The sequence below is a fragment of the Marmota flaviventris genome, chromosome X, assembly GCF_047511675.1.
Source record: "Marmota flaviventris isolate mMarFla1 chromosome X, mMarFla1.hap1, whole genome shotgun sequence".
Classification (NCBI taxonomy): Eukaryota; Metazoa; Chordata; class Mammalia; order Rodentia; family Sciuridae; genus Marmota; species Marmota flaviventris.
This window is the reverse complement of record NC_092518.1, coordinates 78151276-78174973: the sequence shown is the minus strand read 5'-3', so window position 1 is coordinate 78174973 and position 23698 is coordinate 78151276. Positions and strand designations below refer to the sequence as shown.

The window sequence follows — 23698 nt, the reverse complement described above, 5'->3', positions numbered from 1 at the left end:
TCGGCCTGTCCCGGGCGCGGGCGAAAGCTCTGCTCTGCCTCTACTCCAATTGGGGTGACGTGTGTACCACGCCGGCAGGCCACCGGGCCTGATCCGCGGGTCGGTTGCATGTCTGCCAACCTTGCAGGCGCGGGCAGCGGCTCTGCTCTGCCCCTCCTCCAATTGTTGTGACTTGTCTACCACACCCGCTGACTGCTGGGCCTGTCCCGGGCACGGGCGAAGGCTCTGCTCTGCTCCTACTCCAACTGGGGTGACGTGCCTACCACCCCGGCCGGCCGCTGGGCCTGTTCCACCGGTTGGTCGCAGGTCTGCCCACCTTGCGGGCGTGGGTGGCGGCTCCGCTCCGCTCCCACTCCAATTGGGGTCAGCGACCACCACGCCGGCAAGCCGCTGGGACTGCTCCGGGCACGGGCGGCGGCCCCGCTCCTCCCCTCTGGCTCGACGAAAAAGCGAGAGAGACTCGGGTGTCTGTGACTCACCCTCCGTACCAGGAGACCAACTGTTTCTGTCGCCGCTGGTATTGATGAAGTTCTCTCATCCGTCGCTTTCTGATGACATCAGATCTCTGCCATGTTGGTATCCCATGCGAATGGCAGCATTTCGTTCCCTTTGCCGGGTGACCAAAGCAACGGGTGAGTCTTGACCGGCCCTCACAGGCCCCGTCTCAGTCCCGTTGACATTGCCCACGAAGGCTCGGTTGATATTTACCTCCATAGTACTCAGCAGGACCCAGACCGAGAAGCAGTTTCCGCGGGCTCCTTAGCCCTGGGCCAGAGCAGTTCCGGGAGCCGGAACTCGGCCGCTCCGTGCTCGGTGCCTGCTCTGATAAGAGCAGGCTCCAAGAAGCTCTTTCCGCGGTTTATTTAGCACTGAGCCTGAGTAATTTGTCTGCAAGCCACAGGCGAATGGTAGCCTGAAATTACCTGTTCTATGGCTGAATGAGCTGCGATCAGTCGAAAACAGGGATGGTGACGTCAGCTCTCCAAGATGGTGGCCGCTGGCCTCCTCTGTGGTCTGACCGGTGTGGAGAACCAAATTGGACCGCTTCCTTCCCCCGTCTCAAACCCAGAATTCAGCACGGAGTATGGTGCTTGCACAGCTGGCAGAAGCCCGCAGAAACTGCAGCGCTGTATCCCTGCGTCGCTATCTCCTCGTTTCCCAGCGCGCGCCGCAGACTCTAGCCGTGGGGCGATTTGCCGAACAAGCAGCGTGACCCTCTGTTCGGACAAATCTCTCGCGTTTGAGCCCCCGTAGCTGATCCTCGTGCGATGGAAATCCTTCCTCCAGGTTCGGAGCACCCCACTTTTATTGGAAATTCCTAACAAGATAGCCTTTAGCCGTCCTGACTCGTCATTCTCCCGCACAGTGACGCGGCACACGGGGGCAATGCACTCCCCTCGCCACCATCTTCTCCCTCATGATATATTTTAATACAGCCATTTTTCACATGTGTCTTAAAGGTCAGTTCACATAAAAATGACTGATTTAATCTTGTCAAAAAGCAGCTCTTTACAATTATCTGAAGTTGTTTCTTTTTGGTGGTGTTTTTGTTGCTATGATGGAGTCCTTTTGTACCTTTCTTTTTTGACTTAGATTTAAAGAAAATTGTATGGCAGAAATCTTTTCTGTTGCAGGTAATTTAATTGGATCTTATACAATGATTTCAATACATTTTTAATGCACAGTGGCCCAAAATCCCCACTTCTGAAACTCAGTCTCTTCATATGTGCTTTAAGATTTTCATCTTTTATAGACCATGTTTGTCTCTTTTCTCCCTATAGTGTTACAACGAAAAGTTCTAAATAATGTTATTATATTCATAAAATGATATTTATGAAAACATTTTTCATGAGGGAAATATATGATAAAATATCCATAATCTAATATTATTAAATGTGCACAATTATATATATAGTGTGCGTATATATATATATATATATTTTTAAAGAAAATTATATATATACACACACACACATACTGTAGCTGAATGAAATGTATAAATCAAGAAATCAAAAGCAGAGTGTTTTTTTTATGGTTCTCCATCACAAGTAATTGGGATAATTTTTTACATGAGTATAATTTCCTATGTGCCTTGGGGTATTCTATCACTCTTGAAAATGTGTTAGGAAAAAAAAAATCTTTAAAATAAAGCACAATCCTCTTCCAGTATTATTTTTGATCAGGGTTCCAAATTTGGTTTATTTTTTTTCACATTTGGTTTATTAAGAACCATATTTTAAATTCAAGGGCTCTAGAAATGGAAACCTATCTAACAATATGAGTATTTGAGATCAGAGGGAACATGGAGGTACAAACAGGAGGTACAAATAGGACATCATGGAGCATGCATTGGGAAAAGGATTTAAATTTTTGTTTTATATAGCACAGGGTTCATGAAGGAAGAAGAAGAATGTAGCCTTGGGCAAAATGCGTTATTTGGGAGATTACTCTTTATAGGTCATGGAGAGGCATTGAATATTTATGAATGGGAGCACGATAGTCATTTATAATATTTAGTGCACTTCAGTGTACCAAGTACTGCTTTAGGCATTAAGGGTATATCCCAAAACCAGACAGATGAAAAGTCCCTGATCTTGTGGAGTTCATATTTTTAGTGAGAAAAAGACAAAAGTTAATAATAAAGGAAATTACAAATTGTTTGACATGTTAAGTCCTATTGGAAAAAAGAAAAATAGCATGATAAAGCAGTTCAGGAGTGCCAGGAGTGTGTGGAGAGAGCACCATGGTTCCATTTCAGATAGGATGGGCAGAATAGCAGGGATTGAAGGAGTAAGTCATGGGAATAATGGAAAAGAGCCTTCCAGGCAGAGGGAAGAGCCAGTGCCTGTGGCTTATTGCCTGCCTGGGGAACAGCGAGGTGCTTTGTGTGGCTAGAGCTGGATGGATGAAGGGACTGCAGTGGGAGGTGAGGTCGGAGGGATCTGGGCAGTGTGCAGATCCACAGGGCCTCATAGGCCATTTTAACAACTTGGATTTGTACTAGGAGGGGAAATAGACATTGCAGAATTTTGAACCAAAGAGTGACATGGTCTGACTTTGGATTTCACAGTATCACTTGGTCTGCAGTGTTCAAAATTAACTGTAGGAAAGCAAAAGTGGAAACAGGGAGATAAGTTAGGAGGTTAATACAGGAATCTAAGAAAGAATTGATGGTGACTTGAGTCAGATCTTTGTGAACTGTAGAAATATGAGAGTGGGACTGGACAGCTAGATGATTGGTTGTTGTGAATGAAGGAGAAGGGAGAGACCAAGGTGACATGAAAGTGTTAGATGTAGAAAATTGGAATGCAGGTGTTACCCCCATTTTTTAAAATGAGAGTTTAGATCAGATTATCTCAAATTTTCTCCAAATCTTGGTAGTCAATACTGTGTGGCTTAATGTGGACACAAAGTATGTTAATTGCAAAAAAGAATAGTGAGGGATGGAGATGAAGACTCAGTCTCTTCCCTTAGGATCAGGTGGAAAAATTGTTAGTGATTTTTTTCTTATCTTTGTCTCCCATCATTAAACTGTCAACATGTATTCAATTGAGACACAGATTTGAAGCATTTCTGACATTTGTGCACCTTAGGGAATTTGACTAAAGCAAATCACATTTCCCTTTAATTTACACTCTTGCTTTGGAGATACAGGTGTGTTTATAGTTTTGAGTTTACAACTCCAAAGGATGGGAAGAAAACAAAATAAAAATCTACTCGTAGAACTGTATAATCTATCTCAAAGTCCCAAGTGGAGAAGGCACCCATTCAGATGGTAGAAGGGTTACTTCAGGCAATTTTGATATGATGACACTTCTTTTTCTGACTTTGTGTTACAAGAAATCATGAAGCTCCTCATTGTGTATTAAAGTTTTCTGTAACCCACTAGAAAAACTAAAGAGAAAACTAACAGAGTCCTATGGTGCTTTTATCTTTCTTAAAGTGGCTTCAATTCTCATATAAATAATCCCCCTCTTTTCTTTATCTATGGCAATAGATTGGGATTTGTGATGAAAATAAAGTATACAGGTTAGAAGTTTAGATTCCCTAGGGAATCAAAAGATCAAAAGTAGAAAAACAGGTATCCATATAATAGTATATTTACCCCAGCTGATCTAGGGAAAGTTGAATTTTATAAAGCCACAGGTTTGGTGGTATTTGAAGACAATTTCCTGAGATCCTGAGACCAAACAATTCTCACTTAAAACTCCTACTGGAATTCTCCTCACTGTTGAGAAGACTGTTTTTCTTAGTAAAAAGGGGTGTGAACATGCATGATCAATATTAATTTGAAGAAATAAGTGTATGAAATGGGGCAGAAGGCTTAATTTTTTTTTTTTTGGTCCTGGAGATTGAACCCAAGTGTGCTTATCCACTGAGCCACATCCCAACCCCTTTGTATTTTTTATTTTGAGATAGGTTTTGACTAGGTTGCTTATAGCCCTGCTAAGTTGCTGAGGCTGGCATCAAACCTGTGATCCTCCTGCCTTAGACTTATGAGCCACTAGGATTATAAACATGTGCCACTGTACCTGGCCCCCTAATGGACCATTTTTAAAAATCTGATGCTTTCCAATTAGATCTCTTAATTGATGCTTCAATGTATAGTCCTGAATACTATAACAAAATTTCAGTTAAAATGGACCAACATATGGACCAGTCCCATAAAATTTTATCACCTTGTGATGTCATGGCCATGTTAATTTGTGTAGTACATTATTTGCAAGATGAAATCAGCATGCATTTTGTAGAACATATCCCCAACATTAAGCAATGCATGACTGTTTTTATTATAAGTGCACTCCAGTTGCGCATGGTGGCACTTGCCTGTAATCCTAGCAGCTCAGGATACCGAGGCAAGGGAACCACATGTTTAATGCCAACCTTAGCAATGCCATAAGTAATTTAACAAGACCCTATCTCAAAAATAGCTGGGGATGTAACTGGTTGGTAAAGCACCTGGGGTTCGATTCCAAATATAACAACAAAAAAAGATCTTGGGAGATTTTGAGAAATTGGCATATATTAACAGGATCACAAGATTCAGTTTTATTTAGAATATTTATAAAGGTGTCCTTTAAGTATCCTTCAAATGTAACACTGAATTCTGAGACAAAACTGTTTCATTACTACTATTAAATGTGACATTTAGGATAAGTGTACATTTAGGATAGTGTACATTTAAAAAAATTAGATATGTTTAAAACATGATTATTCATTGAAAAACTTTGAAAAAACTTGCAAGACTTATTATTTTGCTGTGGTTTTTTTTCTCATTTGGACACTGATATCTGATCCAGATTTGGCTTTAGCGTCTTGGGATCCATATTTAAAGACAAATAGATCACCACTTCTCCCAACCAAACCTTCATTTTAAATCTCTAAGCTGCTATTTTTCTTTTGTAAATGATATATTGCTTATATATTAAACTTTCTACTTCTTTTTGACTATAGTTTATAAAATAAAAAATGAGAACCATTAACTTACTATTGTCTTGTTTGATATGTGAATTTCTCTTACCTGACTGGTATTTCTTTTTTGTTTGTTTCTTTTTGGTTTTAATAGAACATTCAAATAAAAACTTTGGCAGATGATGTGGTAAGGTGGTTGTAGCAGCATGTTATTACTTATGCATGTTGCTTTTTGAAATTAATATGTGTGGACATTAAAACATTGATATATGTAAGATGAAGTGGATGTTTACATAGAATAGAATAATTGTTAATAAAATGACTTCTCATTTTTGAACATTAACATAAAGAATTGTGTGAAATTTCAACAAAATTTTGCTGTCAACCTGATATATACTGTAACCAAATTTTTTTTAAATTCTGTGTTTATGTCTGGATTTTGAGAAACACAGATGTTTCCTTTTCCTATAGCCAAATCAATTGTGAATATATTAAGCATTAATATTAGAGGAAATTAATTTGAAATAGAAAAAAAATTAAGTTTAATATGTTACATGTGTACTGTTAAATTTAAAAACCTTAAATATTTCTAAGCAGAGTCTATCATAGTAAAATTTATTAGAAGTTATGTGCTCAAAATTCAATTATGCCCTTTTATAGCTAAACTTTAAAAAATGGTATTGTAAGCAATGTCATTTTTTTCTGTGTGAAATTACCTACCTATCTACCAACACTACTCTATGGAGGTGAAAGTGTGTGGCTTGACTTGATTTTCTTACCAGGACACAGCTGAAATCAAAAGCCAAATTTTCAAGATAAAAATGAAGGACATAGTGAAAGATCAAATTTACATGTTAGCAATGGTACTAATACTGCAAGAGTAAATATTAAGTCATATGAAGGAATGGAAGATAGATATGTTAATTTATTGTCAATTGCATATTTAAATGCTTTCATGTCCACCATATCTTTTACTGACATTTGAGTGTTAGAAATATACTCAGCTTATTTGGGATTACTTAATTTTTTTTTCTGGAGTTGTGTGAAGACAGAAAAATTTAAACCAAATTAATTTCCCTCAAAGAGTTAAAAGAAAATTGAGAATAGAGTTCAGAATAATGCAAAGAATAAATTATATGTTATGATGAAGACTGATAGGAACCAGGGGCTTATGAATTTAGGTGAGTCACTTTTCCTGTGAAATGAGGGAATTGGTCTAGATGATTTTTCTTGTTCTTCCCAGCTCTAAAATATTGTACTTTATATAATCTCTTTGTAAGCAACCATGCACTCAAATCATTTTTTGTAATCCTCAATAAGCTGCTTAAAACTGTTCATATTTCTTTCAAAGTACACCTTTTATTTAAAAAAGGTATTCTTTGAATCAATAAAATGAAAGACATGTTCTTTTAATGGGGTCAACATGCTTTTATACCAGCTGAATTAATAACATCTGTGATGCTTTTTGTATCATTGAGGTAATTTGTAAGGACCCCTTTCAACATGGCAGTGAACGTTCATTGTTCTCATATCTAACGGGTCTGCTTGTGTAATGTGAGCTGATGATATGCATGTGCTTCCTAACAGAAACCCAAATAAAACTGAGTTGCATTCAGTTTTATGTACATTACTAATTTTTGATGTCTAATGTTTTGCAGTCTAAAATAGAGTGGCCTGTTTACATGTAATTGAAGTAATTAACTCACTTTATGTGAAAGAGCAAGCTAATTATTAGAGATTGTACATGGAATCAATGGTTCAAAGTCAATATCCATAAAATAGTGAGTTCTTCATAATTGTATTTATAGGAAAAAGATATTTCTGTTTATGTTATATTTCCAGTAAATGGAAAAAATGGTGTTTTTATTTTTGTCTTGCTTTTGGCCCATGTTTTAGGAAATAAAACGTTGGAGGAAAATAATAATAATATTAATAACAACAATAATAAATAGTAGCTAAGCATGTTTAGCATATTATTTAAAACTCACAATAACACTGTGGTGTAGGTCATATCCTGTTTTTAAGAGGAAAACATATCCCTGTTTTTAAGAGGAAACAGACATAGTGAGACCAAGAAGCTTTTACTGGATTATTCAGTCAGTGAATGGCAGTCTGGATTTGGACCCAGGTCATTTGGTTTCAGAGTCCATGCTTATTCAATTGCTACATTGACAGATTATTGATATATACTTGCCACAACTTTTGTACTTCTTTTTTGTGGTGCTGGGGTTTGAATCCACAGTCTTGGACTCTCTAGGAAAGTGCTCTATCACTGAGTTGCACACCCAGTCTAGTTTTTGCATGAATTATTGCCATAATTTTCCCTTAGAATTGAGTACCCACAGTTCTCTTCATTTTCTTTCTTTCCTTTTTTATTCATAGTTCTAAATTTGCCACTAAAGACATATTCTTCCTGAAATAACCACAGGATTTTGATTACTGGGGATTGAACCCAAGGGCACTTTATCACTGAGCTACATCACCAGTCTTTTTTAAAATTGTATTTTTTTTTTAATTTTGAGACAAAGTCTTACTAAGTTGCTGAGGATGGCCTTGTACTTGTGATTCTCCTGCCTCAGCCTCCTGGAGTCACACTTGTCTCTTGAGACTTCTTTGAACCTACTTATTGTGCAAAATAGAAATGGCAAGAGACTTAAGTTTTACTTTTGAGGAATACTTTTCACCCTCAGACTTCTAAAGTTGAAGAGCTACTTCAAGGTTTCAAAATAGTACAATCTCTAACTTGAGCTTGCTGCTTAAAATAACATTTTGTCAAGAGACAATAATAATACATATTATACTAAGTGCCATTTTGATATTTCAGTTCTTTATGTTCATGGGTCTCGATCTTTTTCTTAGGGCTTTTTATCTTTTTCTGTTTGCAGCGTGACCGAATTACAAGTTTTAGAAAATCTACAGTCAAGAAAGAAAAGCCTCTTATTCAACATCCTATTGATTCCCAAGTCGCAATGAGTGAGTTTCCAGTAGCTCAGCCATTGTATGATGAACGATCTTTGAATTTGTCAGAAAAGGAAGTACTGGATCTCTTTGAAAAAATGATGGTAAGTTAGACCTAATTTTGTTGTAGTTTTAAAATGTGTGTGTCAAGAATAACACTGGATTTTAGGTACATGTGTTTGTGTAAACTGTTTATATCATGTATAGCACAGACCAGAAACTCATTGATACAACAGAACTATTTGCACAAGTATGTGTTTTTTGAGCTAAAACATCCTTGCCTATCTCTTCCACTGTGAGCTCCCAGAAGCAGGGATAGTTTGACTTACCTTTGTCCTCTAGTATTTACTAGTTTCCAGCACATCAGTCAATTTTTCGATTACTGATTTGTATGCTTCTTTCCATAAAGCAAAATAAGTCTTAAGTCCACAGGGTTTCTTGTTGGTATAGGAAATGGAGTTGAAAGAACAAAGGGTAAAAAGAAAAACAGAAAACCAAAACAAAACAAAAAACAAACAGTAAACGGAAAGAGAAATTAATTCAGTCAAGTTTGTTCTATTAGCAAGGTATACCACTTATATTTTAAACCATATTTCTTATGTTTTCTAGCTTGTTGTCATAATTATTTCTTATATTAGATAATAAACATAATAATTTGACTATTCAGCAGTCTATGGAAGGACAAGGGAGAAATGAGGCATTGGGCCATATTACATTGGTTAGCCTCACCAGAGAAGAACTGGAGCTCCAAATCCATGGTTCATTATTTTAAATTTCTGTCTCATTCATCAGTGTAAATTCTATATAAACAACTTTATAACATTTGTAAGCATTTCCTTCCTTTATCTAATAAGCCCTATTCTTTAGTTGCCAGTATTTTCTGATTACCTAGATGTTCCTCAGTTTACCACTCTGTTGTCCTATCTTAATTTTCAAAAATGGTGGAAATAAAAATAGAAACAGTCCTGGAGACTGTTTATTAGCACTTTAATCTTTTTAATTCTTCTTTCTTCACTCAAAAATAATTCTTGCAGCTTTAATCTGCTGATCCTTTTGTTTACTACTTTTTGCAACATTCGAGTTTATCAGTGGCCTTGCCATACTCCAGTTGTCTTAAGCTCACCACTGTGGGACCATTTTCTACTCCATTCATTTTTCTTAGTCACTTTTAATTGCTTACCAAATCCCATTGGTTCTGCTTTTATAATAACTCTGACATCTGTGTGTCCTCAGTTGTCCCCTAGCTGTTCTTGCCCTAGTTCAGATAATCTTCCTCTTGTGTTTCTTGTAGCCACTAAGATGGCCTTTTAACTGGTCTTCCTCCCATCTTCCAGGTTTTGCCTATTCTAATCCAGTATTGCCCTATTTATAATTCTGAAAGAGGGCTGAGTGAGGTCTTAGCTCGTTGGGTAGAGCGCTTGCCTCGTACATGTGAGGCACTGGGTTTGTTCCTCAGCACCACATAAAAATAAATAAAATATTGGGCTGGGGATGTGGCTCAAGCGGTAGCGTACTCGCCTGGCATATGCGCGGCCCTGGGTTTGATCCTCAGCACCACATACAATAAAACAAAGATGCTGTGTCCACCGAAAACTAAAAAAAATCTCTTAAAAAAAATCTCTCTCTCTCTCTCTCTTAAAAAATAAATTAAATAAAGGTATATATAAAACTAAAAAATATATATAAAAAAATTCTGAAAGAGATGCCTTTTCCAAAACCCCTTATGTTTTCAGATGATCATTTTATATGTCCCTATTCCATTCCCTCAACTATGCTCCTTGGTGACTATTTCCCATCTTTGCTGCTTAAACCTTTGAACTATCCCCCATCTTTATTTTTTGCTGATGACCTTGTTGCTTAATGAGTAAACTGAAGGAATCAGAAGAGAACATCCATAGACTTTTACCACCACACCTGCCTACCTTTTAGGATCTGTACTCAAGTAGTCTGCCTTGCTTCTTGTCATCATAGATGAACTTTTCATGTCTCTGTCCTTCCACTTGTTCCATCCCATTCCCTTTTATTTACTCAAACATTGTTTCAGTGACCTTCTCCTCTCTTTTCTACAATTCCCATCAGCATACAAACATGCTGTCCCTTCTTTTAAAACATTCCCTCTATCTCTGTTGTCAGCTACCTCTCTGTTTATTTACTCTACTTTGAAATGAAGTTTCTCACAATAGTTTTACTTATATGCACTGTTTTCAATTCCTCTCTTTTCACTTTCTCTTCTGAACTCATTCCAACTATGCTCCTCTTCTACCATTTCACCAAAACTGCCTTTATAATGTCAACAGAGATCTTCATGCTGCTAAATCCCATGGTAAGTTTTTAGTTCTCATCTTAATTGACACATCAGGAGCATTTGATTCAGTTGATCAATCTCTCCCTGTTTGAAGCACATTTTTCCCTCAACACATATTTGTTTTCCTACTACCTCTCAGGCTTCTCCTTTTCATTCTTTCTTTATGATCCCTTTTTATGTCTTTAACCTGTAAATATTGGCTCAGGGATCAGTTCTTGGACATCTTTTCTCTATCTCTTTTCTATCTTCAATCTTTGATGATAGCAACCAGTTATATGTCTTTTGAATTTCATTTGTATGCTCATAATTCTCAATTTTTCTCCACCCTAGTCCACAAATCCAGACTCATATGTCTAACTTTGTAATGAACATCTCTCTTGGATGTTCAAAAGATCTCTCAGAATAATAGCCAAAACAGAACTGCTGATATTCCTCTCGAAATCTTCTCTAAAATTCTTCCCCTCATTTTTTGGGGGGTACTGAGGATTGAACTCAGGAGCTCTCGACCACTGAGCCACATCTCCAGCTCTATTTTGTATTATATTTAGATTAAAGGGTCTCACTGAGTTGCTTAGTGCCTTGATAAGTTGCTGAGGCTGGCTTTGAACTGGAAATCCTCCTGTTTCAGCCTCCTGAGCTGCTGGGATTACAGGTGTGTGCCACTGGGCCTAGCTAAAATTCTTCTGCCTTACAGTTGACAGTATGCCCATCTATCTTCACAGGCCCCAAATGGGGTATCCTTTATTCCTCTCTCACATTTGACATTCAGGCTTTTAGGAAATTCCATTATCTCTCCTTTCAAAGTAAGGAACTTACAACATCTGACCATTTCTTACCACCTCTATTGGTACCATATTTTTTGAAGTCTCATCTGGATTGCTACAACAGTGGTAAGACTATTAGGATTAGCAGAACTCCTAACTGGTCACTCTGCCTCCATCCTTGATCCTCTATAATATATTCTCAACAGAAAAAATATTCATTTAAAGCATGAACATCATATTACTTGGCTCCTAAATCTTTATCAGGGCTCTCTGTTCCACATCGTGGGGCTAGGGCTGTAGCTTAGTGGTAGATCACTTGCCTAGCATGTGTGTGTAAGGTACAGTGGGTTCGATCCTTAGCACCACATAAAAAATGAAACAAAGGCATGGTGTCCTAACTACAATACAAAAACAATTTTAAAAAAGTTTATTTAATCCTCCCATCCCCACCCCAGCATATTATGGATCAGCATCCTTAATCTGAGAAATCATTCTGCATTTGGATTTTGGGATTGACTAATTTCACTTAGCATTATCTTCTCTAACTCCATCCATTTACCTGCAAATGCCATGATTTTATTCTCTTTTAATGTGAGTAGTATTCCATTGTGTATATATACCACATTTTGTTTATCCATTCATCTCCTGAAGGGCATCTATGTTGGTTCTACAATTTAGCTATTGTGAATTGTGCTGCTATAAACACTGATGTGGCTGTGTCCCTGTAGTATGCTGTTTTTAAGTCCTTTGGGTATAGACCTAGGAGAGGGATAGCTGGGTCAGAAGACACCAAGGATATGACTCTACTTTGTGTACAACCAGAGATATGAAAAAGCGTGTTCTATATGTGTAATATAAATTGTAATGCATTCTGTTGTCATATATAATAAAATTTAAAAATAAATAAATTAATTAATTTTAAAAAAGACTGTGCAGAAAAGAAAAAAAAATAAAGGCCATGGTACATACAATAGCTTATAAAGCACTATATGATCTTGTCTCTCCTTTTACCTCTTTGATATCTTCTTCTACTCTCCTCCCTTGCTCACTATGATTCAGTTCCACTTATGGCTTTGATGTGATTGTAACCCTAAGCAACAGTGAATCCTGGTCATTTTCAATTTGTGTGCAGTATTGTGTTTTAAATGTTCATTCTAATGTTTCTTCAGAAAATTACCATTTTCCTCTATAAATGTGGGATATTTTCAAAAAGATTTGCTTGTTGGGTTTATAAATGTGATGTAAAGAAGTGTACAACTTGGTGCCACATTTTCCCTAATGGGAATTTTTCTTTTCATGGAAATTTGGGAATAAGATATCAAGAAAAGATATCTTTCAGGTACTATCATATTGTGTTATACTTTAATTTGTTGGATCTCATTAATGTTATTATCAACCATATACTCACATATTATAAACTTGTATATTGGCTAAAAACTTATTTATATTCAGTAGTGGGATTGCTGGATCATGTGGTAGTTTTATTTTAAAAATTTTAGGACTCTCCATACTATTTTCTATAATAGCTGTACTAATTAACATTTTCATTAACAGTGTGTAGGGGATTCCCTTTTTCCCACATTCTTGCCAACACTTTTTATCTTTTGTCTTTTCCACACTAGCTATTCTAACATGTGTGAGATTATTATATCTATTTATAATTTTAGTTTCCATTATGTTAAATGAGGCAGGTCAAGCACAGAAAGACAAATATTAGGATTTCACTCATATATGGAGTTTAAAAATGATGATCTCATAGAAATAGAGGGTAGAATGGTGATTACCAGGGTTTGGGGTGGTTGGGGAGGGATTGGGGAGATGTTGGTAAAAGGATACAAAGTTTTAGTTAAGAAAAATAAGTTCAAGAGATCTATTGAACAATATGGTGATTATAATTGATAATATATTGTATTTGTGAAAAAAGCTAAGATTAGATGAAAAGTGTTCTCAACACAAAATTGATAGCTATATGAGGTAATCCATATGTTAATTAGCTGGATTTGGTCATTGATATACATCATGACATACAGTTTTGTCAATTAAGCCTTATTTATACATAAATGGATAAAGATAAAATCAAATACATAGTTTTTGAATATATATATTATTTTATAATAAATAAATATTATAAAGGTCTGTAACAAACATTCCCTCCCATTCTCAAATAAGTTTCATTATTTCTTCAATTGCCAATATTTTCTGATCACCTAGATTCCCTCAGTTTATCACTGTTGTTCTATTTTAATTGCCAAAACAGTGATGATAATAACAGCAAAACCAGAAACATTCATTATTTATTAATGAATATATTATTTTAAATAATAGGATAACAGGAGTTGGATATCAAGAAATATGCTGTGATTTAAAGTTAACAACCAAAATATTAAAGGAAAGATTTTAAGGATTATATCTCTTATTTGAGAAAAGTCTACTTGAACGTTATGTATATGAGGTATTATTTTTAGTTTGAAAATCATTGATGTACAGTGAAAAAGTTATTTTATGAATAAGCATAGTTTATGTTTACTTATGACCCAGGCATGTAACTAAACAGTTTGCATGTATTATTTCAGTTGATCCTTATGACAGTGCCACAAAGTAGGTAACATTGTTATCCCCCCTTTTCAGATAAGGGAATTGAGGCTTAGAGAGAGGCTTAGAAAACTGGTTCTGTAAATTGCCTAATAGCTGAGCTGGAACTCAAATCTAAACCATTGGCATTTTTATAGCATCTACATTTAATAGTGTTTTATTTAAGCTACATATAAAATTGATATGTTTTTCTTGCATACATACTGTGTGGAAATAAAAAGCAACTCACAGGTACATTGAGTGGTAGGTAAAGCCAGCCTGGGGTAGATTATTTCCTACTGATGACAGAAAGTTATCTGTAATCACTTTTTACAGAGCATCAATTGAAAAGAAAGAGGCCAACAATCTAGTAATGGAAAACTGATAAAATGTCATTATCACAGTTGATTGGTAGAAGGCACTTAAGTCATTTTGTTTCTAAAACACAGTAGTAGATTTTTAGATACAAAATTTCCCCTTTTGATTTCATTCCTGTAGGTGTCCTTCCTTCTGCAAACAATGTAAAAGATGTTCTTGTCCTATTTGATGGCAACCTTGCTTCTCTTGAGTCTCTTGATGTTACCCTTTATTGTGCTGTTCCTGGTGATTGGCTTTTTTAGACTTTAGAGAACCATCATACAATGTTTAGACCATTTGGCCTAAATACTATATCCATGTTTTAGCCTAACATGCTCTGAGATGTAAAACATTTAAATAATTGAATCAAATAGCAGGACATTATACACAAAAACAATGTATGAGATGCTTGACAAGAAATAAATTACCTTAAAATTACTGATACAGTTTATTACTTGGGATTTCTGGGTAATGATATGTTTTCATGAAAGTTTTACTTGCTGAAAAAATTAATGAAAAACAATATTCAAATATAACTACCTTACTCTGATCATTGAATCTCTTGTTGAATGAAGAGTATAACTACCAACAATAGTTCTTATACATGGCTGTGTCTGAAATTAACTGCAGGATGGAAGTTTTAAGAACATTAACTATTTTATTTAATTAGTAATACCTCATTTTAAAAATCACTTGATTCTTTATACTTAAGGAAAATTCTGAAATGAATCCAGTTAAGTAAAAGATCTAAGTGGCTCAGTTTCACTTTACTGATGTTTTAGTACATTACTAATGTTCCATTGACTCTGACATCTGTTCCATGCATTGATAAATCACTTCATATTGTAGATACTCAATGAAGCAATTATAGACAGACTTTCTGAGTAATGGTACCAATGGTCATTGCTGACAGATTTAAAGCCCCAAATCTGAGATTTTTTAGGTGATTATTTATTTTACAGAACACTGGCTTCTTAGTAAACAATGTGCCACCTTTAGTTTGTAAACTGAATTTTGTGCTTAGAGTATGGTCACCAACAATTGTTTGAAAATTGAGAAATGGTTCTTATATTAAAACTTTCAGCAGCGCATGGTGACACATGCCAGTAATCCCCGCAACTGAGACTGGAGGATTGCAAGTTCAAAGCAGCCTCAGCAATTTAGTGAGACCCTAAGCAACTTAGTGAGACTCAAAAATAATAAAAATGGTCTGTGGATGTAGCTCACTGGGAAAATGCCCCTGGGTTAAATCCCTGGTATCAAAACAAAAACAAAAAATAAGACAAAACAAAAAAATAAGACAAAACAAAACAAAAAATAAGACAAAACAAAACAAAAAACAAAAAAACAACTTTCAAGAATTCAAATATATCATTGTTTTTATATGGTTGATATAATTACCTGCATGGAGTAAATGATACTTTTATAGGGTCCTACTCCCTTCTTCCCAGAGTCATGTTTTTCAAATCTTCACCAGTGGGTAAAGTTATCAGGAAGAAAACAATACTGCTTTGCTGGGAGCCATTAGCCAAGTAGGTATGACAATTTCCTTGCCAGCGTACCCCATGTTGCTGACATGTTGCAGCGACATTGAATGTAGGTGACCTTGCTCAAGGATCAAGGCAGATTAGGGTGTTCCCGGTTTTAAGATAATCGTGTTTAGGGCGTTCCCAGTTTAGGTTCCAGGTTTAAGGTTTAAGATTATTCCTGCTGGGAATAGGGCGTATCCTGCTGCCTGAGTTCCCCTTGAGTTCTCACGGGATTCAGACAGTATATTTTGGAGATAGAAGCCCAGTGGAGGTGAATTTGGGCAGAGAACGTGAATTTGGGCAGAGAACGTGGATTTGGGCAGAGAACGTGGATTTCCCCAGAACGTGATTGTAGACGGCTGGTTTGAGTTCGGGAATAAAGAGTTGCTGTTTGAATCTACAAGCTGTGTGGTGGCTCGTGATTGTGTGCCCAGCCAGACTGCGGCATTTGTGCCCAGCCAGACTGTGGCATTTGGCGGCTCGTACGGGGAACTTCTGAAGCTTGGAGGTAAGTGAAATTGCTCGCCCCTGAGGAAGAGCGAAAGAATGGGTGACCAACTCAAAAAACAATGTGTTATTGTTTTGATTTATCTTGTTTTTGTTTCAAGCTGCCTATCCCTAGAACTTTCTCAGGCAAACTGGGGAAAATGGTTGGCTCAAAGTTTGAAGTTGTTCACCTCCGAGGAAGAGAAATTGTTAGAGGAAAGAGGCACCCCAGTGAGACCAAGAACAGTTAGGACATATGTTGATACAATACAAAAATGTAGCACATGGCCTTTTAAAGAGGAGTTCTTATGTATATCAATGGGACCATCATGGTATCCTGTAGAAGGATTTTTCTTCAACAAGAAAGAGATGGCTAGTTCTGTTTGCTACACTTGTCTAAGATCTTGGTTTCTACAACGTTCTGATTAATTTACAAAGCTAAAATGTTGAAAGAGCAACCACTCTTTACTTATTAAGTCCCATAAGGTAATATATTTAAACATTATGTGTGTTTTCATAAATTGGTAAATGGAAAAATGTTTAATATTGCTTTGTGTCTGTGTCTTTGCTAAAACAAGGTTACTAAGTGTTAAGATTCTATCATGTGTAATTTATATACAAAGAGTAGAAAAATTTTCAGTTGGGTTTCAATTATAGTATTATAAAAAACATGAAAGTCTTTCATCTTATTAAAGTGGAGTAATTTGTCTAAATCAGAAATTTTATAACAGTTGTTTCAAAATGTGAATTTATAAAAAGGGTTAACGGTTAAAAAAGAGATAGAAAAAGATTCAAGATGTGAAAATATATTTTAATATAAAAGGTTAAAGGAAAAAGAAATGTTTCTAGATGAGATAATCTCTGTGTGGTAAAGTAAAAAGTTGTAAAATGCCATTTAAAAAGATTTTGAGGAAACTAGACTTACTTTAAAAGCTTGAGAAAGGAAGAAAGAAGAAAAAGGTATTTGTACATGGCAGATTGAGACAAAGCTTCTCAATGGAGTTAAAGAAAAAAAGCCTTTGGTTGAAGGGCAGCCATGTAAACTAACATTAAAGCAATTTAAACAGAATCTAAACCTCGTTTAAAATAGTGAAGTTGTAGGTTGTGAAAAAGTACATTTAAAAGTACAGTATAGATGATAATTAAAAGGCTTTAAAAGGTTAAATTGAAGGTGGTTAAAATGCCTTCATGATGGAGGAAAGAAGCTTAATCTTAAAGGCATTACTTTAAAAAAAAATGGGAAGATAATGGGATAAAAGATATTTAGATAAAGAAGATTAAAAATTTAAAGTGAAAAACTTTAAAGACAGAAGTATAGAAAGTTAAAAACAAAAAAAGATAGAAAAGATGTAGAAAGATAAAAAAATGTAGGAAGACAAAAATTTTAAACCCACAAAATAGGAAGAAAAAAAAAAACTAGGAGGAAAATAAGCAACTAAGGGTAAATATACAAACCTTAGGAAAAAAAAAAAAACTAGAAGATAGAAATAAGAAAAAATGGTTGAAAATGTCAAGTAAAGGTATTTCAGATAGAAAATGCAAGAAGCTAAGACAACTATTAGATACAGACATATACTTATTAAAGCAAAAAGAGGGAATTTGAAAGGGGTATATATCCCCCAAAGATAAACTTAAAATAACCCTTTTTACCCTAAACTTTTTAAAATTTAGATTCATCAGGACTTAGTGCTGCGGAAAGGCATATGTATCCAAAAAATGTACATAAGGCTAAAGTACTTTGGAAAGATATTCTAACAGGACAATGGAAAGGTCCTGACCCAGTGATTGTCTGGAGTCGGGGGTCTGTTTGTGTTTTTCCACAGGGAGAACAGCAGCCCATTTGGATTCCAGAGAGATTAACTAAAACAGTCTCTACAGATCGAAAAGAAGATGATTTGACTCAAATCCATAACAGCTGATATCCAGAACTCCAGCTTGGCCATTCTTACATCTGCGACAGTGATTAACCAGGATGCTTTTTTCAATAGCTATTTTATTATTGCATTTTTCCACATCATAAGGTTCTATTTTTATTTTTTGAGCTCATACAAACCTAGGTTAATGTTTTTCTGATCAGTTTTATTTTTTGACTGTGGAGTTTTTAAACATTGCAATGGAGATTTAACCTAGGTAAAGCTACAAGGCCTTTACTATTTTCTTATGTGTTGTACGTTTGTGTACACTCTTGTGTTTTGTGTTGTATGTCTGTATGTGCGTATGTCCATATTTCTTATATGAGGAGCGCTCATGAAAAAATGGATCCGAATTATTATTATTTTTTTTTTATTCACGTGATTTAAATGGTTTAATTTAAATTAGGTAAACAGCTGTTAAGGATTGTTTTTAAAGGTGGTTAACAGATCTGTTTGTTTACTAGTTTAAATTAGGTAAAAGGCTGTTAAGGATTGTTTTTAAAGTAGGTTAACAGATCTGTTTGTTTACTTTCACCTTTCCTTTTCATTATATTTAATAATTCTTTTCAGGATAATGTCTCTTTAGCATCATTGCCAGAATTCCTATCTCCATCCCAGTGCCGGTGAAGAACTCAACAAGTAATGCTCAATCAAAGAGTCAACTTACTTTGGGAGGAAACTTACTTTGGGAGGAAATGGACATATTGATAGATTCCTCCGCTTTGAACTGCTTGCAGAACTTGCCTGGACTATGTAACTATTGTTTGGTGCAGCGAATTGTGGTAATGCTGGCATATCTTTGCTGATGGTGTCACTAGTGATGCAATTTTTATTTCCTTGCCAGCGCACCCCATGTTAATTGTGGTAGTGCTGACATATCTTTGCTGATGGTGTCACCAGTGATGCAATTTTTTCCCAAGGAGCCGTCAATTGGCTTGGTGTCGTGGCATTTCTGTATCCTCCTCCCTTCTGCTAGTGATGGTCTAAAATTTGGGGGCCAATGGCTTATGCTGGACCGGTAGTCAGTGACGGGTATGATCCAATTGCAGTGGTATCAACCTAAGACAGGAGGCTGACGCCTAAAGGTCAGTTTTCCGATGACGGGTAAGAACCATATGTTGAATTGGACAACCTACCAGGCACGGTCCATAAGCCACATTAACCTCACTCCCCCACTGGCACCAAGGCCAAATTTGGGGGCCAACAGAGGTGAGGCAAAGAACCTCACCCCCCCCACTGGTGCATAGACCTATCCACAAGTATGGCTGTATGCTGGACCGGTAGTCAGTGACGGGTATGATTCAATTGCAGTGGTATCAACCTAAGACAGGAGGCTGACGCCTAAAGGTCAGTTTTCCGATGACAGGTAAGAACCATATGTTGAATTGGACAACCTACCAGGCACGGTCCTTAAGCCACATTGCTTGTTGTTTAATTAATCAGAAGGGGGGAGATGCTGGGAGCCATTAGCCAAGTAGGTATGACAATTTCCTTGCCAGCGTACCCCATGTTGCTGACATGTTGCAGCGACATTGAATGTAGGTGACCTTGCTCAAGGATCAAGGCAGATTAGGGTGTTCCCGGTTTTAAGATAATCGTGTTTAGGGCGTTCCCAGTTTAGGTTCCAGGTTTAAGGTTTAAGATTATTCCTGCTGGGAATAGGGCGTATCCTGCTGCCCGAGTTCCCCTTGAGTTCTCACGGGATTCAGACAGTATATTTTGGAGATAGAAGCCCAGTGGAGGTGAATTTGGGCAGAGAATGTGAATTTGGGCAGAGAACGTGGATTTGGGCAGAGAACGTGGATTTCCCCAGAACGTGATTGTAGACTGCTGGTTTGAGTTCGGGAATAAAGAGTTGCTGTTTGAATCTACAAGCTGTGTGGTGGCTCGTGATTGTGTGCCCAGCCAGACTGCGGCATTTGTGCCCAGCCAGACTGTGGCACTGCTTCAACATTATTGATTTAGTAACTTTCAAAGGTGACTGAACTATAGTGGTATTACACATAATTTGTAACCCCAAACTTAAATTAAATGAAGTTCATATTTTTAACCTTTCTCATGTTAACCAGAAATATTCTGTATTGCCCTTAATTAAGATTGAAAGAAATCTCTCCACTGTTCACTTTAAATCTAAGAAAATTAATAAAATGCTGCATTTTATAGTGATTCAGCATTTAAAGTTTTCATAGCTTTGAGCTTCCCAAGAATAACTGAACTTTGTATACTGAATATACTGCTTGGGAATTTTTAAACATTTAATAGTATAACTTATTTTTATACAAACAGAATCAAGGCAGAGTCCTTTGTTTTTTGGGAGGGAGTATGGAGGAGTTGAGAGATTTCCATTTAAACATTAAAAATATAAACACACAAGAACTTCTTGGGAGTTCAAGTTGGAATTTGATTTCTATTAGCTATCACAAGGGTCTGGTCTATCAGTGGAGGTACCTAGGTTTCCTTGGCAACATTGGATTCATATAGAAATGTCAGTAAGGACTGTGTTCTAATACAGGTAATTAAATAGTTTTTTCTTACGCAAGTGGATAAGGCTAGAAATGATTTGTGATTTCTAGGCAATTTCATTTAATATATACGTAGTAAAGATAATGTTTCATAGGTGAATACACATGAAATTTCATGTTTTAAACTTTTTTTTGTATGTGGCAGTGCTGGGGATGGAAAGTAGGGTCTCATGCATGCTAGGCAAGTGCTTTACCACTGAGTTATATTCCTGTTCTTACATGTTTTTCTATTCAGTGATTTATATTAATGCAGTATGTTTTTCAACAATTTTAGTATAATTATATGCACTAAATGCTAAATTATCCGCTATTCCATCTGTTAGAACTCTCATAAATAATCTCAAGGTTTTTAACTTTTGTTCTCTCAATTTTCCCTTTTCTTTGGATAGCAGGTGTTGTACTTTAACCCAAGTATACTTGTTCTCTCTTGACTGTTATTACAGGTTTCTTTTTAATCCAACACCAGTCTTGTAGAAGTTGGTTAGCTTGGATGAGAACTTTTAGTGCTTTGAGCATAAGTACTTTTAATTAACTGTTAAACTACCATAAACTAAATTATAGTAAACCAGGTCTTAGAGTCTATAATCAGCCATAGAAATAGCTGTCAAAAATGGTCAGATTCTCAGAAATTGTCTAGATGGCATAATTTCCACTGGTTACATTTACATTCCTAGTATCCTTACTTCATATTATTAGACTGTTGTAATGCCAGCATTATTCTGGACAATGTATTTTATTTTCTCATACAGACTTTTAAGAAAAAATAAGAAGGAGCAAAACTTATCCAGAAAACAGATTTAAAAGGTAACTAAATATGACTCAATTTTAAATTTCCTTACCAAGTATGTTCCTCATCAAAGGTCTACAGCTGAGGGAATAGTAGAATAGGAGTTCTAGGAAGAGGAATTCAAAGAAGCATGTTTGAAAATTTACTGTCACTGGTAAACTTCACAAATTCACTGCCTGTGTTCTATGTTTATATATAGAAATATTTTTTAAATACTTCTGTTTAAAAAGTTCCTGCCAATATTTATTGCTATAAATGCATTTCAGCAACCATTTATTGATATGTGTAGTGTGCTAGGTAGTGCTGGAGTTATAAAGATGAATACAATATCTCCCTTTCCCTTAGAGAGTTTGGAGTTTAGTCAGGGAGACAAGTAAAGAAATGATTTCTGTAATACTAGAATAGCTATGAATAGGCTACTTTGGTGGGTACGTAATACTGTGCAGGGGCTCAGGAAGGAAGCAGAAAAAATCTAAACAAACTGAAACTGAGTGTCACTTTTGAATTATCAATCTTAATTGGGGCATAAAAATGTCCTTATAGTGTGAACAATTTAGTTTGTCAAAGTCCAAGGCCTTCTATAAGCAACTTGTTTTTAATTTTTTTTTTTTTTTTGTGGTGTTGCAGATTGAATCTAGACCCTGTGTGTGCATGCTACGCAAGAGCTCTACCACTGAGCTCCATCCCCAGCTCTAGGTACTGTTTCAAGTTCTGAAGAGTTCAAAGAAAATCCCTACTTTAAAGTAGCTCTTGTTATGATGATAGGGGTGACATATAGAAGCATAGGTGGGTGGAATTATAAAGAAGAAAAAGCAAAGGCAAGTTTCCATGTCATGGTAAAGTTTATTTGATGGCTTTCTGCCAAATGCCAGACACTTTGCTAGTCATAGAGGATGTAAAGATGTCAAAGATATTATTGCTGCCACAAGGGTTTTATTTTGTTTGGCCTGCAAGCTAAGAATGGTTTTTATATTTTTAAGTGATTAGCAAAAAAGAAAACTGTTTATGAGCCCATGAAAATTATGTGAATTTCAGTTGTCCACAAAAAGGTTTTGTTGAATGCAACCACATCCATTTGTTTATGCGTTTTCTAGGGTTCCTTTGTGCTACTGTAGAATTGAGTACAAAGACAAAGATTGTATAACCTGTAAATCCTAAAACATTTACTATCTGGAGATTTACCCCAAAATTGTCCTAGTCTCTGGACTAGTGCATTAGTCTCTAAACATTTTGATTTCTTACCCCATGGTGGGGGATTTGTTTTCGTGTGTGTGTGTGTGTGTGTGTGTGTGTGTGTGTATACTTTAAAAATATAGATATATTGGGCTGGGGATGTGGTTCAAGTGGTAGCATGCTCGCCTGGCATGCGCGGGGCACTAGGTTCGATCCTCAGTACCATATAAAAATAAAAAAAATAAAGATGTTGTGTCCACCGAAAACTAAAAAAGAAATATTAAAAAATTCTCTCTCTCTAAAAAAATATAGATATATATACACACATACATATATATAAAATTCATATATATGTATATGTATTATGTGTGTATATTCACACACATTTGAGCAAGTAACCCCAGTATTTTAAATTATATACATATGCATATACTAATATCATTTACATTATAAAATGTAGACATAATAAAGTGTGAGAAACATGAAATGAACAAGATTTTAAAAAATGATTGAAAATGAGTTTGTTTTTTAATCATACAAAAGCCTTTGCTGTCATGGTTAATAATGTTTTAGTGAGAGTAGTGTCAATATTTTTTATGTCTTGCTTAAAAACAGGCAGCAATTAGAAGGTTTAGTTCCAAGATCATTTTATTTTGATATTTGGCTTAATGTCTTTCATAGTTGAACATAAATCTGACAAAGATACGTAGATCCGAATAGTTGCAAGTACATAGTTAGCAACACTTATTAAATCATAGTATTAACTTTCATCAGTCCAATTCATGAATCAAGTAAATGTTTCCTGCTGAACTGTGACTAGTAAATTTCCTTCTTTGTTGATGATAGTTTCTCTTACAATGAATCCGGAGTGTTGCATTTTTATGGTTTTAAATAAATGGGTTCAAAATGGGTTTTAGTGAA

General features: G+C 36.0%; 1 protein-coding gene across 3 annotated transcripts in view; it reads left to right on the top strand.

Moving 5' to 3' along the window:
- Diaph2 (diaphanous related formin 2) overlaps positions 1–23698 on the top strand; it is an 870804-nt gene that overhangs the window by 50307 nt on the left and 796799 nt on the right. For all 3 annotated transcript variants that reach the window (XM_071606838.1, XM_071606839.1, XM_071606837.1), the window contains exons 2-3: positions 5567–5599; positions 8298–8474. In XM_071606838.1, the coding sequence (XP_071462939.1) occupies positions 5567–5599; positions 8298–8474 (210 nt within the window). The remainder of the gene's footprint in view (positions 1–5566; positions 5600–8297; positions 8475–23698) is intronic.